Source organism: Salvelinus alpinus, chromosome 29 (assembly GCF_045679555.1).
Source record: "Salvelinus alpinus chromosome 29, SLU_Salpinus.1, whole genome shotgun sequence".
Lineage (NCBI taxonomy): Eukaryota > Metazoa > Chordata > Actinopteri > Salmoniformes > Salmonidae > Salvelinus > Salvelinus alpinus.
The window spans coordinates 46615217-46628921 of NC_092114.1; the positions used below are offsets into that span (position 1 = coordinate 46615217).

Genomic DNA, 13705 nt, shown 5'->3' on the forward strand with positions numbered 1-13705 from the left:
TTCTGCCCACTGACTAATTTGTTCCATTAGACCAGTCAGTCGTTTCCATCTCTTTTGTTTAGATAGAACAAATATTTGGAAACGTGCTTCGGTCGACTACCTTCGGCTATTGTTGACATATTGTGCATCACATGCAATGCGTGAAAGAGATTGAAAATACAAGACAGAATTTACCGGTGCCGTAAAAGTTGGGTAAACAACCATTTCCTGTGGATTCCCTATCTCCACCTCCTACCAACCAAAAGGTACAACCGGTAAAGAAATTGTAAATATCATTTTATTCAACATTCTGGCATCTTAAGGTTTTATTGGTGACTACATCCAAAAAGGTGTATTGCCGCCACCTACTGGGTGGGGTAAAAACTGAGATCTTTTTTTGTTAAACTAACAAGATACAAATTAAACACTCATATTCACACGCAAATTGATTTTGTCCCCCCACACCAAACGCGATCACGACACACAGGTTGCAATATCAAAACAAACTCTGAACCAATTATATTACATTTTGGAACAGGTCGAAGAGCATGAAACATTTATGGCAATTTAGCTGGCTAGCTTGCAGTTGCTAGCACATTTTTCCTATTTAGCTAGCTAGCTTGCTGTTGCTATTTAATTTGTCCTGGGATATAAACATTGAGTTATTTTACCTGAAATGCACATGGTCCTCTAATCCACACATAAAACAGTCAACCGAATCGTTTCTAGTCATCTCTCATTCTTCCAGGCTTCTTTTTCTTCTCTTGACTTTATATTGCGATTGGCAACTTTCATAAATTAGGTGCATTACCGCCACTGATCCCGTTTGTCTTCAGTCACCCACGTGGGTAAACCAATGAGGAGATGGCACGTGGGTACCTGCTTCTATAAACCAATGAGGAGATGGTGAGGCAGGACTTGCAGCGCGATCTGAATCAGAAATAGAACTGACTTCTATTTTAGCCCTTGGCAACGCAGGCGCTCGTTGACGCAATAATTGAATATAGATTTCTACATTTATTTTGCAACGCGACTAAAGTCAGCCTGTAATAACACTTCCCTGTGGATATTTGGTCTCATATTACCTCCTACATAAAGACAATCTGCAGACAACAGGTAAAGTACATTCAAATTAAGTTTATTCAGTCTGATTTGTGAAGGGGCTCCTGAGTGGCGCAGCAGTCAAAGGCACTGCATCTCAACGCTAGAGGCATCACTACAGACACTGGTTCAATTCCAGGCTGTATCACAAACGGCCATGTTTAGGGTTAGGTCGGGGTAGGCCGTCATTGTAAATAATAATTTGTTCTTAACCGACTTGCCTAGTTATATATATTTTTGTATTTATATATATTTTTTTATTGTTAGTTTTCAAAGTATAGATAGGACTCTTATTCTGAAGGATTCCAAAAACCGTGACCCGGAAAGTACTTAATTATTCTTGTCTGCTTCACAGCGGTAGTACCGAGAACGTACCGGGGTGTGAAACACAAATTTGCCGGCAGAACAACACCAAAAGAGCGGCAAAGTGTTCACGTTTATCGTTCAAAGAACGTCAAGTATTTGTTATTATCCTGGCAACTGGTGACGAGGCAAAACTCCGAACGACTGAGATAGCATTAAAGCCGTTCAGGAATAGGCGCCGTCTGTCGAGTCTCCATGAAATATTTTCAGAGACTTGTCTTTGAAAATAAATAGATTTGTCTGCTGGAAACAATTAATACTCCAACGAACATAATGGGATACGTCGTTTAACTTGTGCAGGTTGACAACAACTGGGGCAATTTGGGAGGACCTCTGGGTAAGTGGACACCGCAAGCGGCCCGTGTCCACATCAGCGACAGAAGCCGGGGTGTCGGCTTGAGAGTCTTCGGGTGGAAAATCTCCAACACTAGAGCTACAGCGCTGACTAAATAGCGTCGTACGAACAGGAGCTGCGCCGACATTTAACAATTGGGAGCCGGGGATTATCCGGACAGAGACCTCATGAATGGAAATCGGAACTTCAGGTATATTCTTACACCGTCTGTCAAACCCCATATTAAATTGTTACAGTTGGTGTTGAAGTTTTGTAGGCTGACTAACGTCATCAGTTTAATTCCTTAAAGGATAGCATACGATCAAGCCTACTATACCAATCAGATGAAATTAAATATAACTCATTCAGTCCTTTCACTGTACTGTCTGGGTTAGAAAACTAATTTGGGTGACTAGATATACTGTCGTTGGTAAGATTGTTTGCTGGTTGGTAGCCTCTGCCGGGTCCCCTTCAACCGAGGGGTCCAGCTGCGACATCATCTCAGATCAGTCATCTCACATGGCCTCTATGCTGCCACCTACTGATATGTAATCTCTCAGGAAAAGTGGGGGATTCGAAAGGAACCATAGAGGGTTTGCAGTTGCGTCACAAATCACCTAGCAACCCCAAATTTCGTGTTGGAAGACAAACTCACATGCTGACCAGACAGCTCGCTCGCCATTGCACACATGTCGTTTTTGTCCACGCACACCAGACACGATCAGGACACGCAGGTTGAAATATCAAAACGAACTTTGAACCAAATATATTAATTTGGGGACCGGTCAAAAAGCAAACATTTATGCTAATTTAGCTAGCTGTTGCTAATAACAACCCAATGTTTATATCCTAGGACAAATTAGCTTGCTAGAGTTTGCGCTGGGATATAAACATTGGGTTGTTATTTTACCTGAAATGCACAAGGTCCTCTACTCCGACATGTAATCCACAACAATTAATCTGCAGATAAAAGGGTAACTTAAGCAAAGTTTGTTTCTAGTAATCTCTCGTCCTTCAAGCTGCTTCGTCGGACTTTATATTGTGGTTGGCAACCAACTTTAAGGTGCATTACCACCACCAACTGGACTGAAGTGTGGACCTCAATTCATCTTTAAAATCACCCATGTGGGTATATGCGCCTAAAAACCAATGAGGAGATGGGAGAGGCAGCACGTCAAGCTTTACAAATAAAACCAATATCTATTTTAGTGCAAGCACTCGTTGACATGCGCAAGCAGTGGGTGAAATGATTGAATAACATGTATGTGTATGCGACGTGGGCAGCATGTCAGTCTGTTGAAAGTCCGCCAATTATCCAAATGGCTGGCTGTGTTTTGCAACCACAATGAACTTTGGGAAGATTGCCCATTATTTTGTTTTTCAAGGACCCAGAAAACAGAGGCGTTGTAGAACATATTCAAGTAAGTAAACATTTTTAAAATTATCAATGTATTATTAGCTAGCTACAGAAACTTAGTGTGCAGGCTAACCTAAATGAGCTGCTTACGTAGTGTTCGCTAGTTAGCTAGCTAACTAACTTTACACACTAAAGCTAGCTACGTGAATTAAATATCACCAGTTTACGAACGTCATTTTAGTTAGCTATCTTTACGTATTTGTTGTAATGCCAAATGCATTTGTAGCTAGGTACTGTAGATAGCTAACTAACAGCCATGGAAGAGGGTGACAGGATTAGCTACCACTTCCAGTTGTCATAGAAGGGAGAGTAGGCTACTCTGGATATGGCTGGTAACTTTGTGGGAGGACACTATGAAACTTCTCTAGTCCCTAGTGAGGAAAAACTGAGGACAGAATTTTCAGGGATGTCTAACTTTAGTATAATACAGCTTGTTTCTTTTGTGTTTTCTGTCTTCAGATAGAGCTGTCAAACCCTTGTCTGCAGATGAAGAGGTCCCAAGAGAATAAGGGTACATCCTTGTATACCATGGATTATATGTTAGCAAATTTTGTCAACAATAATAGTTTAAAAGCCACACAATGTATAAACCTATTACAACTGGAGCAGGCCAACCCTGCTGGGTGTGCAGGCTTCTGTTCCAGCCCAGCACTAATGCACCTTATTCAATGTATCAAACCTAATTAGTTAATCAAGTGAGCTACTGCTGGACTGGAGCAGACCTCTGCAAACCCAGTAGACAGGGATCGGTGGAGCGAGGTTGGTATTGACATTTCCACCCCCACAATTGTTTTAGTAATAATAGCCTACTTGTTGCTAAAATGTCTATACGTTTACATATGAATTAGCTTACTTGAACACTTATAAATTATAGGAAAGTGTTGATTCTTTGAAGTGAAGTGTTTACTCTTGTTTTAATTGTTAAGTTAACTATTATTCAGGATGAACTAGCGCCAATGTTGATTTAATCACAGATCACAATCCAGCAATAAAGAGGGGAAGGGAATCTGTCTCATTTGTCTGTTCCTGTGTTGTATTTTCAAATTAACATCACCTTTGTTTAGTCAAATTCTCCAATTAGTTTTATTTGATTGCCACAATGTTCAGGATATCAGCCATGTGAACCCATGTTTTTAATTTCATGCAATGCCAATGCAGTCAAAGGCTTACAGCAGTGGTTCCCAACTCTAGTCCTTGAGTACCCCCAATAGCAAGCACTTTTTTTGTAGCCCCTGACAACATACTGATCTAACTCTGAGGGCCTTATGATTAGTTGACAAGTTGAATCAAGTGTGTTTGCTGCTACAGTAAAACTGTACTGTTGTGGGGTACTCGGACCAGAGTTGGGAACCACTGGCCTACAGTATGATGGCATTAAAGCAAATTTATGCATGATCTGAAAATGTGGTCGGAAGCACTTTTTGGATGATATGACGCAATGTGTAGCCTCCGGAGGTACGCAAAGGCCAACTTGAGCTCCGTACCGCATCACCGTGCACCTCTCAAATTTTGTAACAATGTGGAGAGCTTTGTATAACTCTGCATTGACATGATTGGTTGATGGTAGGTGGGGGCGGGCGGGAGGTCCTGTATAAACAAACTCACTTCCTTCACAACAGCTCTGCTCCACATACCGCAAGTATGAATGTACTGATTACATTTGTTTAAAAAAATGCAACCCTTGTAATCTAGGTGGTGAAATGTCTGAAAGCAGGAGATAAGATCCTTAGCTTAAAACACAATTACTACCACCAAGTTCAATGTCAGATACTTTTCTCCAAGAAGATCTGAGTGGCACATAAAGAGGTGCCACTGTGATAACTAACACAATTACATTGTCAATGCTAAATGTGTTTTATGGGGCTAGGCAAAGCAGCGATGAATATGATTCTTTCACCCGTACAATAATATTCGCTATAATTAAACTACAATATCATAAATAATAGCCTTTTACATGTTCAAATTATATTTTAGATATTCATACGGTTTAAGGGGGCACTTTTGTCCTGACGACAAGGTAAAGGTGCTCTACTCAAATGGCACAACCGACTCGTTCAGATTGACCACAGCATATAACGACCATCTCATAATTGGAGGGATGTCTCCTTTCATATCTAGTAGAAGTAGTTGAGTCTGCTGCTGCTGTAGCACTGCACATCTTCAGTGGGAATCGAGTCAACATGGGTGTCTTGATAAAGGTTAGCTGCTGAACCTACAGTAGTACATAAAATGAAAATCACATGGTACAAATGAATCAACTAGTTTTAGGTTCTGTTATCATGCAGTTTGCGGTAGCCACTCGGCTGTTAATTACACTGCTCTTCCTACATGGGTGTCAGGAGGCGTCGTACATCAACTGCAAGCCCTCTAAGGAGAAGTGGGGGTTTCAAAAGTTGCCACTCGACGTTATTTGGGTTATCGGACGTTAGTCTGCAGAAATGACAGTGTGGAATGTCAGTTCAGTTATGCAACAAATTATGTATTCACTAACTGTGAGCTGTGTCTTTGAATGTTACCTACCGGTAGCCATGGATGTAACTTTGTTTTTTCATAAATGAAAATGCTAGCTAACGTTAGCTACCTTTCTATAAAAAAAAAAACATACATTTTACAATTTATGAATCAATATTTGAAATAATTACAATATCAAGTCATGGCTGTTCTAGTAGTTATGGAATTCCAGCACTTCTAGTGATAAGACTCCTTGAAAACCCCCACTTCTCCTTATATGGTTCCTTTCACACCCCCACCTTTCCTGAGAGATGCACTGCACTAAGAGATTACATATCAGTAGGTGGCAGCATAGAGACCTGAGGGATGACTCCTCAGAGATTATGTTGCAGCTGAACCCTATTGCATCAACCGGATGTTCGGGTTTTCAGGGGAAATGGAAAGAGAGCCTGTGATGTTATATGTCCAAAAGCTGAAGTCACAAGACGACACTCCATCTTAACTCCTTCTCCACATTTACTCGATTGGTTGAACAGAAAACCTCCTAAAATATTTTTTTATGTCTCTTCTCGTCAAGCCCAGTACACTGAACATGCCCTCCAAGGACCACCCATGGCTGCACCCCTGCCCAGCCATGTAAAATCCAGGAATTTATTTAAATTGACTGATTTCCTTATGAACTGTAACTCAGTAAATGTGAAATTATGTTTTTATATTTTTGTTTGTATAGTTTCAGGGTTCTCTTTTACGCCTGCTATGTTAGCCGGTTGGTAAACGACATGTGCACGCACACCAGTCTCACTCGTTTTGCAGATGTCTGTCATAGGCAGGTGGAATGCCCATCGGGTGTGCCTCATCTGGAGCCCGTGAGAGACTGGCTGGCTGTGTGTGTGGTTGGCTGTTTGGAGGTTGCCTGCCTGCCTTCCACACCATCTGGTGTCAGAAGTTATTGAATGGTGCTCACTGTAGCCTCGCTCAATAATCAGATCAGCCACAGTCAGTTAACTATAACCTATGGGAAGCTGCTTTGAGAGTAATGGTTGTTGGCATACTTTTGAGCCGTTAACATTGAAACCAACCATGATTGGAGATGGATATGATTTGTGCTGTCTGCTTTCTTAGCACTCATTCGACAGCCTGGTGGATCGGCATGTTTTCCGAAGAACATGATGACTGCTTACAAGACTATGGGAATCAAGAGACCATGTCATTAGGTTAATAGGGTCCACCTTATTCTATCAGTTTAACATCAAATCTAAAAGCTGCAACATTTTGGGCGACCTGACCAAATTCTCATAGAAATTTGAGTTACAGCGCTGTCATTCTCATCGAAAGCAAGTCTAAGAAGCGGTAGATCTGTTCTGTGCGCTTTTTTATACTTCCCGTTCTTAAGTTTCATTTTTACGTCTTTATTGACACCTTCAAACAGCTGAAAATACAGTATTTTTGGTTATGGAAAATATATTTCACATGTATTTCTCTACACAATAATTGCTTGTCACAACTGAATTAGGTTATTAGAATTTTAGCAACCACGAAATGGTGGAGCGATTTCTGCATAGATCACCTTTAATCTGTATTTGGTGTCTTAAAATGATGCCTGGTAGATAAATGATGAATAGATAAATAAAATTGCCTACTTCCTCCAAAGGACACTGCTGTGTTTTTAGGGGGGAAAAGGATACATTTTGCACACCAAATGACACGTGTTTTAATGTGGCTTGAGAGAGGAGCCAAAGGTAGGATACAGCTGCAGATTGCTCTTGATCATGACTCAGTTCCATTACTTTACACGTAAGAGCCATTGGACAAAGGCGTCTTCTGTACAAGGGAGTTTTGTTAAGAGGCCCGACGCTCGGTCTGAAAATTAACACGCATTGCTTGTGGTACGGTTTTGGATGCATAAGGACCTTTTTATATCAGCAAGAATAAAATGGCATAAATGTTAACTTGATATACACCTTTCTAGGGTTAGTGTTCCCACAGGGCCATATCTATGTTACAGCAAGGTTGTATGGAAGAACGAGGGACCACCTGTGCTAATTAGCATGCTCCGAACACCTGTGGCCGCCAGAAGGTATCACTGAAAAATACTGTTGGCTGCAACTGTGATAAAGCTGCTTAAAAATGTGAAATTATTTTGATGTGATATGAAAGTAAAGGGCTTTAAGTTTCTAGAATCGTATTGCAATTGAGAATCGATCCACATGTGGATGGAATATTTGGCTGTTTTGCCTGCCAGAGCCAGTCTACCAATGTATTCACACCCCTTTATTTTGTTACAGCCTGAATTTAAATAGATTAAATAAAAATTGTCACTGGCCTATGCACAATAATGTCAAAGTGGAATTGTTTGTAGACATTTTTTTACAAATGTAAAAATTAAAAGCTAAAATGTCTTAAGTCAATAAATATTCAACTACTTTGTTATAGAAAACCTAAAGAAGTTTAGGAGTAAACATTTGATTAACGAGTCTGTTACGAATCCCTTTGGCCCGGCAGCCTAGGAAGGGGGGGGGGATGGGAACAAGACCCGTAACATAACTCATGCAAAGTATAGTAAAAACATAACAGTGAGAACGAAAACCACAGACAACTAAATTACCGTCAAACACTCATGGTTTATTTTTTAACACACGGTAAAGGGGGTCGGGAAAAGGGCCTGAGCTGGACCCAAGGAAAGAAACAAATATCCAAAAACACCCTTAAGCTAGACTAGCCTACTTCAATACAACTAACTAACCAAAAATACAGCAGGTGGGCCGCCCAGTTCTAACTAGGGTATTTAGACAAAATATTCCTACGGGTAATGTATGCCCATGAGCGACTTGGTAACCCCTTTTCCCACCATCAAACAGTCAAACACCATAACCAAAACAATACTCACATGTTAACAGACAAAGTGACATGTAGTTGCTAAACCAAACAAGAACGCTACAGAGAGATGGCATGACAGAGAGATTGAGCTCCAGAGAGAACAACTGAATGGGTTTTTAAACCAAGGGAAAGGGGTTGTGATTGGGTAATGGAAACAGGAGAAGGTGTGTCTTCTGATTGATGACTGATTGGGGAATGATGATTGCCACCTGTGAGGGGAGAAGGAGAGAAAATAAATACACACACAGGATACACACACACACAGGATACCTGTATCCGTAACAGAGTCACATAATAAGTTGCATGGACTCACGCCGTGTGCAATAATAGTGTTTAACATGAAAATTATCTATAAGGTCCCTCAGTCGAGCAGTGAATTTGAAACACAGATTCAACCACACAGACCAGGGAGGTTTTCCAATGCCTCGCAAAGAAGGGCACCTTGGTAGATGGGTAAACATTTTTTCAAGCATACATTGACTATCCCTTTGAGAATGGTGAAGTAATTAAGTATGCTTTTGGATGGTGCAGCAATACACCCAGCCACTACAAAGATACAGGAGTCCTTCTTAACTCAGTTGCCAGAAAGGACGGAAACCGCTCAGGGATATCAACATGAGGCCAAATGGTGACTTTAAAACAGGAACAGAGTTTAATGGCTATGATAGGAGAACTGAGGATGGATCAACAACATTGTAGTTATTCCACAATACTAACCTAAATGACAGTGAAAAGAAGGAAGCCTGTACAGAAAAATTATATTCCAAAATATGCAACCTGTTTGCAATAAGGCACTAAAGTAAAACTGCAAATCCAACACATCACTGAGTACCACTCTTCATATTTTCAAGCATGGTGGTGGCTGCATCATGTTATGGGTATGCTTGTCATCGGCAACGACTAGGGAGTGTTTTAGGATAAAAAAAACAGAATAGAGCTAAGTACAGGCAAAATCCTAGAGGAAAACCTGGTTGTCTGCTTTCCAACAGACACTGGGAGACAAATTCACCTTTTCAGCAGGACAATAACCTAAAACACAAAGCCAAATATACACTGGAGTTGCTTACCAAGATGACATTGAATGTTCCTGGGTGGCCTAGTTAGTTTAGTTTTGGCTTAAATCTTCTTAAATCTATGGCAAGACTTGAAAATGGTTGTCTAGCATTGATCAACAATCAGCTTGACAGAGCTTGAAGATAAAAAATTAAAAAAAAAGATTTGCAAATATTATACAATCCAGGTGTGCAAAGCTCTTAGACTTACCCAGAAAGACTCACAGCTGTAATTGTGATTCTAACATGTATTGTTTGACTCAGGGGTGTGAATACTTAAGTAAATTTGATATTTCTGTATTTCATTTTCAATACATTTGAACAGATTTCTAAAAACACCATGTTTTCACTTGTCATTATAGGGTATTGTGTGTAGATGGGTGAGGAAAAAAGTATATTAAATCTAATTTGAATTCAAGCTGTAACACAAAGTGGAATAAGTCAAGGGGTATGAATACTTTCTGAAGGCATTGTAAGGTCCTTGAAGCTAAAGTATTAACGGTAGGCTCCTTCAGAGTACATCTTGGGCAAAGCTGCCGAGTGCCTGTACCTGGCTGAAAACAACTGGCTGACTCACTATGACGAAAGCCTACAGCTTTCACATGGTGTTTATTGTGTGGGTTTTGTATGTGTAAGCCAACAGAGCCCAGGCTCTGTGTGGGTAGACGTGTAGCCTAACTATGAAGGGAAGGGGAGAAGAAAGAAGAGGCAGTTAGCCATCCACACCTCCATTGCTGCCCACTCTTGTACACTTCGTTGTTTCTTGGTAGGTTTAGGTTCAGTAGTTGTGCAGTCGGTGTATAAGTTAAGGTTTGAGCGTATAGGCTATTTCTGTTCCTGGCTGACACTATTAATTTTCCAACACACTATTAGACCATCTTCCTTTGATTTTTCCACAGGTAAAGCTAAGCTAGACCCTTGATGAGATCGGTGTGTGTTTTTGTCTGTTTTTCCTCTTGTCAGCATTTTTTACAACTTTTTTTTATATAACATTTCAAATTACAATACAAATATAAGACATCACTACATGTATATTTTTTCTGAATAAACATAAAACAGCATTAAAAGTGAAAACATTTATTGATTTTCAAAAGTTAAAGTTCCTTAAAGAAATTAACAAAAAAATATGAAAAAAGCCAGGGGTTACAGTTGTATAAACTTATGAGTTGTAAGAATAGTGTTTCTTTTGTTATTGACTAATTCTAGAGATTTTATTAGATATTGGATTTCAAGTCAAAATATATTGCATTCAGGGACAGATTTCAAATATTTGTTTTTGTGTATATACAATTTACCAGCGAGAATTAAGAAATGAACAACTAATTCAGTGGTTTTGTTTTCATTTGAATAATAACATTTTACATCGTTCATTGTAAATACATGGGTCTTATTGATGAAATAAAAATAGTAAATACTTGCTCCAAAATAACTTCAGAGTCACACACATAAAATGGGTATAATAGTTTCTCCTTTATCACAGAAAAAAAGGCTTATGTCCTCTAAATCCATGAATTTAGACAAGTTTGTGCAGGATTTTAAAGTGAATTTCTTTTTACTTTATTTGACATACAAAATGGGTGAGGGAGCAACCAAGCTTTCTTCCATTCAATTTCAGTAATATGTGCGTTCCAGAATAATTTCCCTCCAGGAGATCTTGTTCTTGGAGTGAAAAAGTTATTTTATGAATGTATTACATTTCTTATCCAGCAGGGGGAAACCTTGTAACATAAGTTGTGCATCTATCATGACATGTTTGCCAAAACACAAATGAGTTTTCATTAATTAAGTCCTGAAGATATTGCTTTGCATATAGAATTAAATTCTTTATAATGTATTGGGAAGTTATGTTTCTATGAACTTTCTATAAGAGTATATTTCCTTATCAAATAGTTGTTCCACACAAGAGGCTTGAGTGGGGAGAAGTTGTGGACATAACATAGTTTGCAGGCTAAACGGGCTTGTTCATGAAATTTGGACAGTTTGATGGGTAATTTTGCTGGAGAATAATTGCACTTCTACAAAAATTGAAGACCACCCAATTTCATAAAAATATGACAGGGAATGAAGTACCATATAGATTCCGATGTAAGCATACATATTTTTATCCAGTTTACTTTAAAGGTATTGTTGATGAAATCTAGTACTTCAAGCCCACCATCAGCTCTTTGGTTTGATATTACAGACTTCTTAAGTTTGTGTTCATTTTTCCATATAAAGTCTAGGAAAGTTTTTTGTTGTTGTTGATATCCTTGCTGGTTTGATCAGCTACAAATAGGGATAGCAGGGTAGACAAAACGTGACAGACCCTCTGCTTTGGACAATAAAAACCTTCCAATAATAGAGGTCACGTTGGAGCCAGTTGTTAAAGATGGATTTTTGATTTCTTTAATCTCTGAGAGAAATTGAGATGTTGACGGACAATATGGTTTTTCACCATGTACACCCCTAAATATTTCACATTATCTCTCACTGCAATATTCTCAACAGATTGGTAATTTGAGTCATGCAGGGACAATATTTCGCATTATTTAAGATCCAGATCAGAAGCAGAAAATGATTTCATAATATTAAGTGCAATAGCAACTTGATCCTTGTCTTTTAGAAACAGAGCTGTATCATCTATTCATTTATTTGCCAAATATTGAAATACCTTTTAATTCAGGGTTGTTTAAAATGTTAATAGATATAGTAATTCTACAACTAAAATAAATAAGTGCTGAAATAGGGCAACCCTGGCGTTCCCTGTGGTGAATTTTTAGATGTGTTATGATTAATCATAATGGAACTATTAATATCTTTATAAAACATTGATAACAGAGACAAAGTTAGTCCCGAAACCAAGTGTACAACGAATGTATTAGGAATTTGTGTTCAAGTGTATCAAAAACTTTATAAAAGTCGTGGAATAAAATAACAGCCTCTGAATCAACGTAATCAATCAAGTCTAAAACTAACCTAATGTTACAGCTGATGTGGCGACCTTTCATGAAAGGTTTGGGTTTCATTAATAAGGTGGTTTAGGCCCATTTAAGCATATGCTAAAGTTATCCATTTCTAATCTGTATTTAATAATGTAATGGGTCTCCGATTACCTAGGAAAAGGGGATCTTTATCAGGATTTGGTATTCAGGAAATAACCCCTTGTTTCATGGTAGTAATCATCTCACCCTTAGCTAGGCATTCTCGGAACATGTTGAATACTGGTCACTCTAAATGTTCCCAAAAGTGTAAATAGAATTCCACAGAAAGACCATCTGTTCCAGGGTGCTTTGCCCTTCATAGATTTAAGAGCATCTCTAATCTCTACAATCGAAACTCCTCTTCACATATGGACTTATGAACTCATCAGAAATCATTGGAACATGACCATGGACGTGTTTTATAAAATGTTAACATTCAGTCCCATTAAATTTGATTTATACAGATTTTCATAGAAAGAATACACAAAGTTAGAGATTATCTTTGGATCTTTACACAAGGTATTGCCAATATTTAAGGGGCGGGAGGTAGCCTAGTGGTAAGAGCGTTGGACTTGTAACCGGAAGGTTGCAAGATCGAATCACCGAGCTGACAAGGTGAAGATTTGTCGTTCTGCCCCTGAACAAGGCAGTTAACCCACTGTTCCTAGGCCATCATTGAAAATAAGAATTTGTCCTTAACTACATTTACATTTAAGTCATTTAGCAGACGCTCTTATCCAGAGCGACTTACAAATTGGTGCATTCACCTTATGATATCCAGTGGAACAACCACTTTACAATAGTGCATCTAACTCTTTTAAGGGGGGGGGGGGTTAGAAGGATTACTTTATCCTATCCTAGGTATTCCTTAAAGAGGTGGGGTTTCAGGTGTCTCCGGAAGGTGGTGATTGACTCCGCTGACCTGGCGTCGTGAGGGAGTTTGTTCCACCATTGGGGTGCCAGAGCAGCGAACAGTTTTGACTGGGCTGAGCGGGAACTGTACTTCCTCAGAGGTAGGGAGGCGAGCAGGCCAGAGGTGGATGAACGCAGTGCCCTTGTTTGGGTGTAGGGCCTGATCAGAGCCTGAAGGTACGGAGGTGCCGTTCCCCTCACAGCTCCGTAGGCAAGCACCATGGTCTTGTAGCGGATGCGAGCTTCAACTGGAAGCCAG

General features: G+C 39.5%; 1 protein-coding gene across 2 annotated transcripts in view; it reads left to right on the forward strand.

Annotated features, from left to right (window-relative positions):
- Positions 1–1417: 1417 nt before the first annotated feature.
- Positions 1418–13705, forward strand: part of LOC139558834 (protein argonaute-3-like) — a 44025-nt gene continuing 31737 nt past the window's right edge. For both annotated transcript variants that reach the window (XM_071374333.1, XM_071374334.1), the window contains exon 1: positions 1418–1988. In XM_071374333.1, coding sequence (XP_071230434.1) covers positions 1970–1988 — 19 coding nt within the window. In that variant the 5' untranslated portion in view covers positions 1418–1969. The remainder of the gene's footprint in view (positions 1989–13705) is intronic.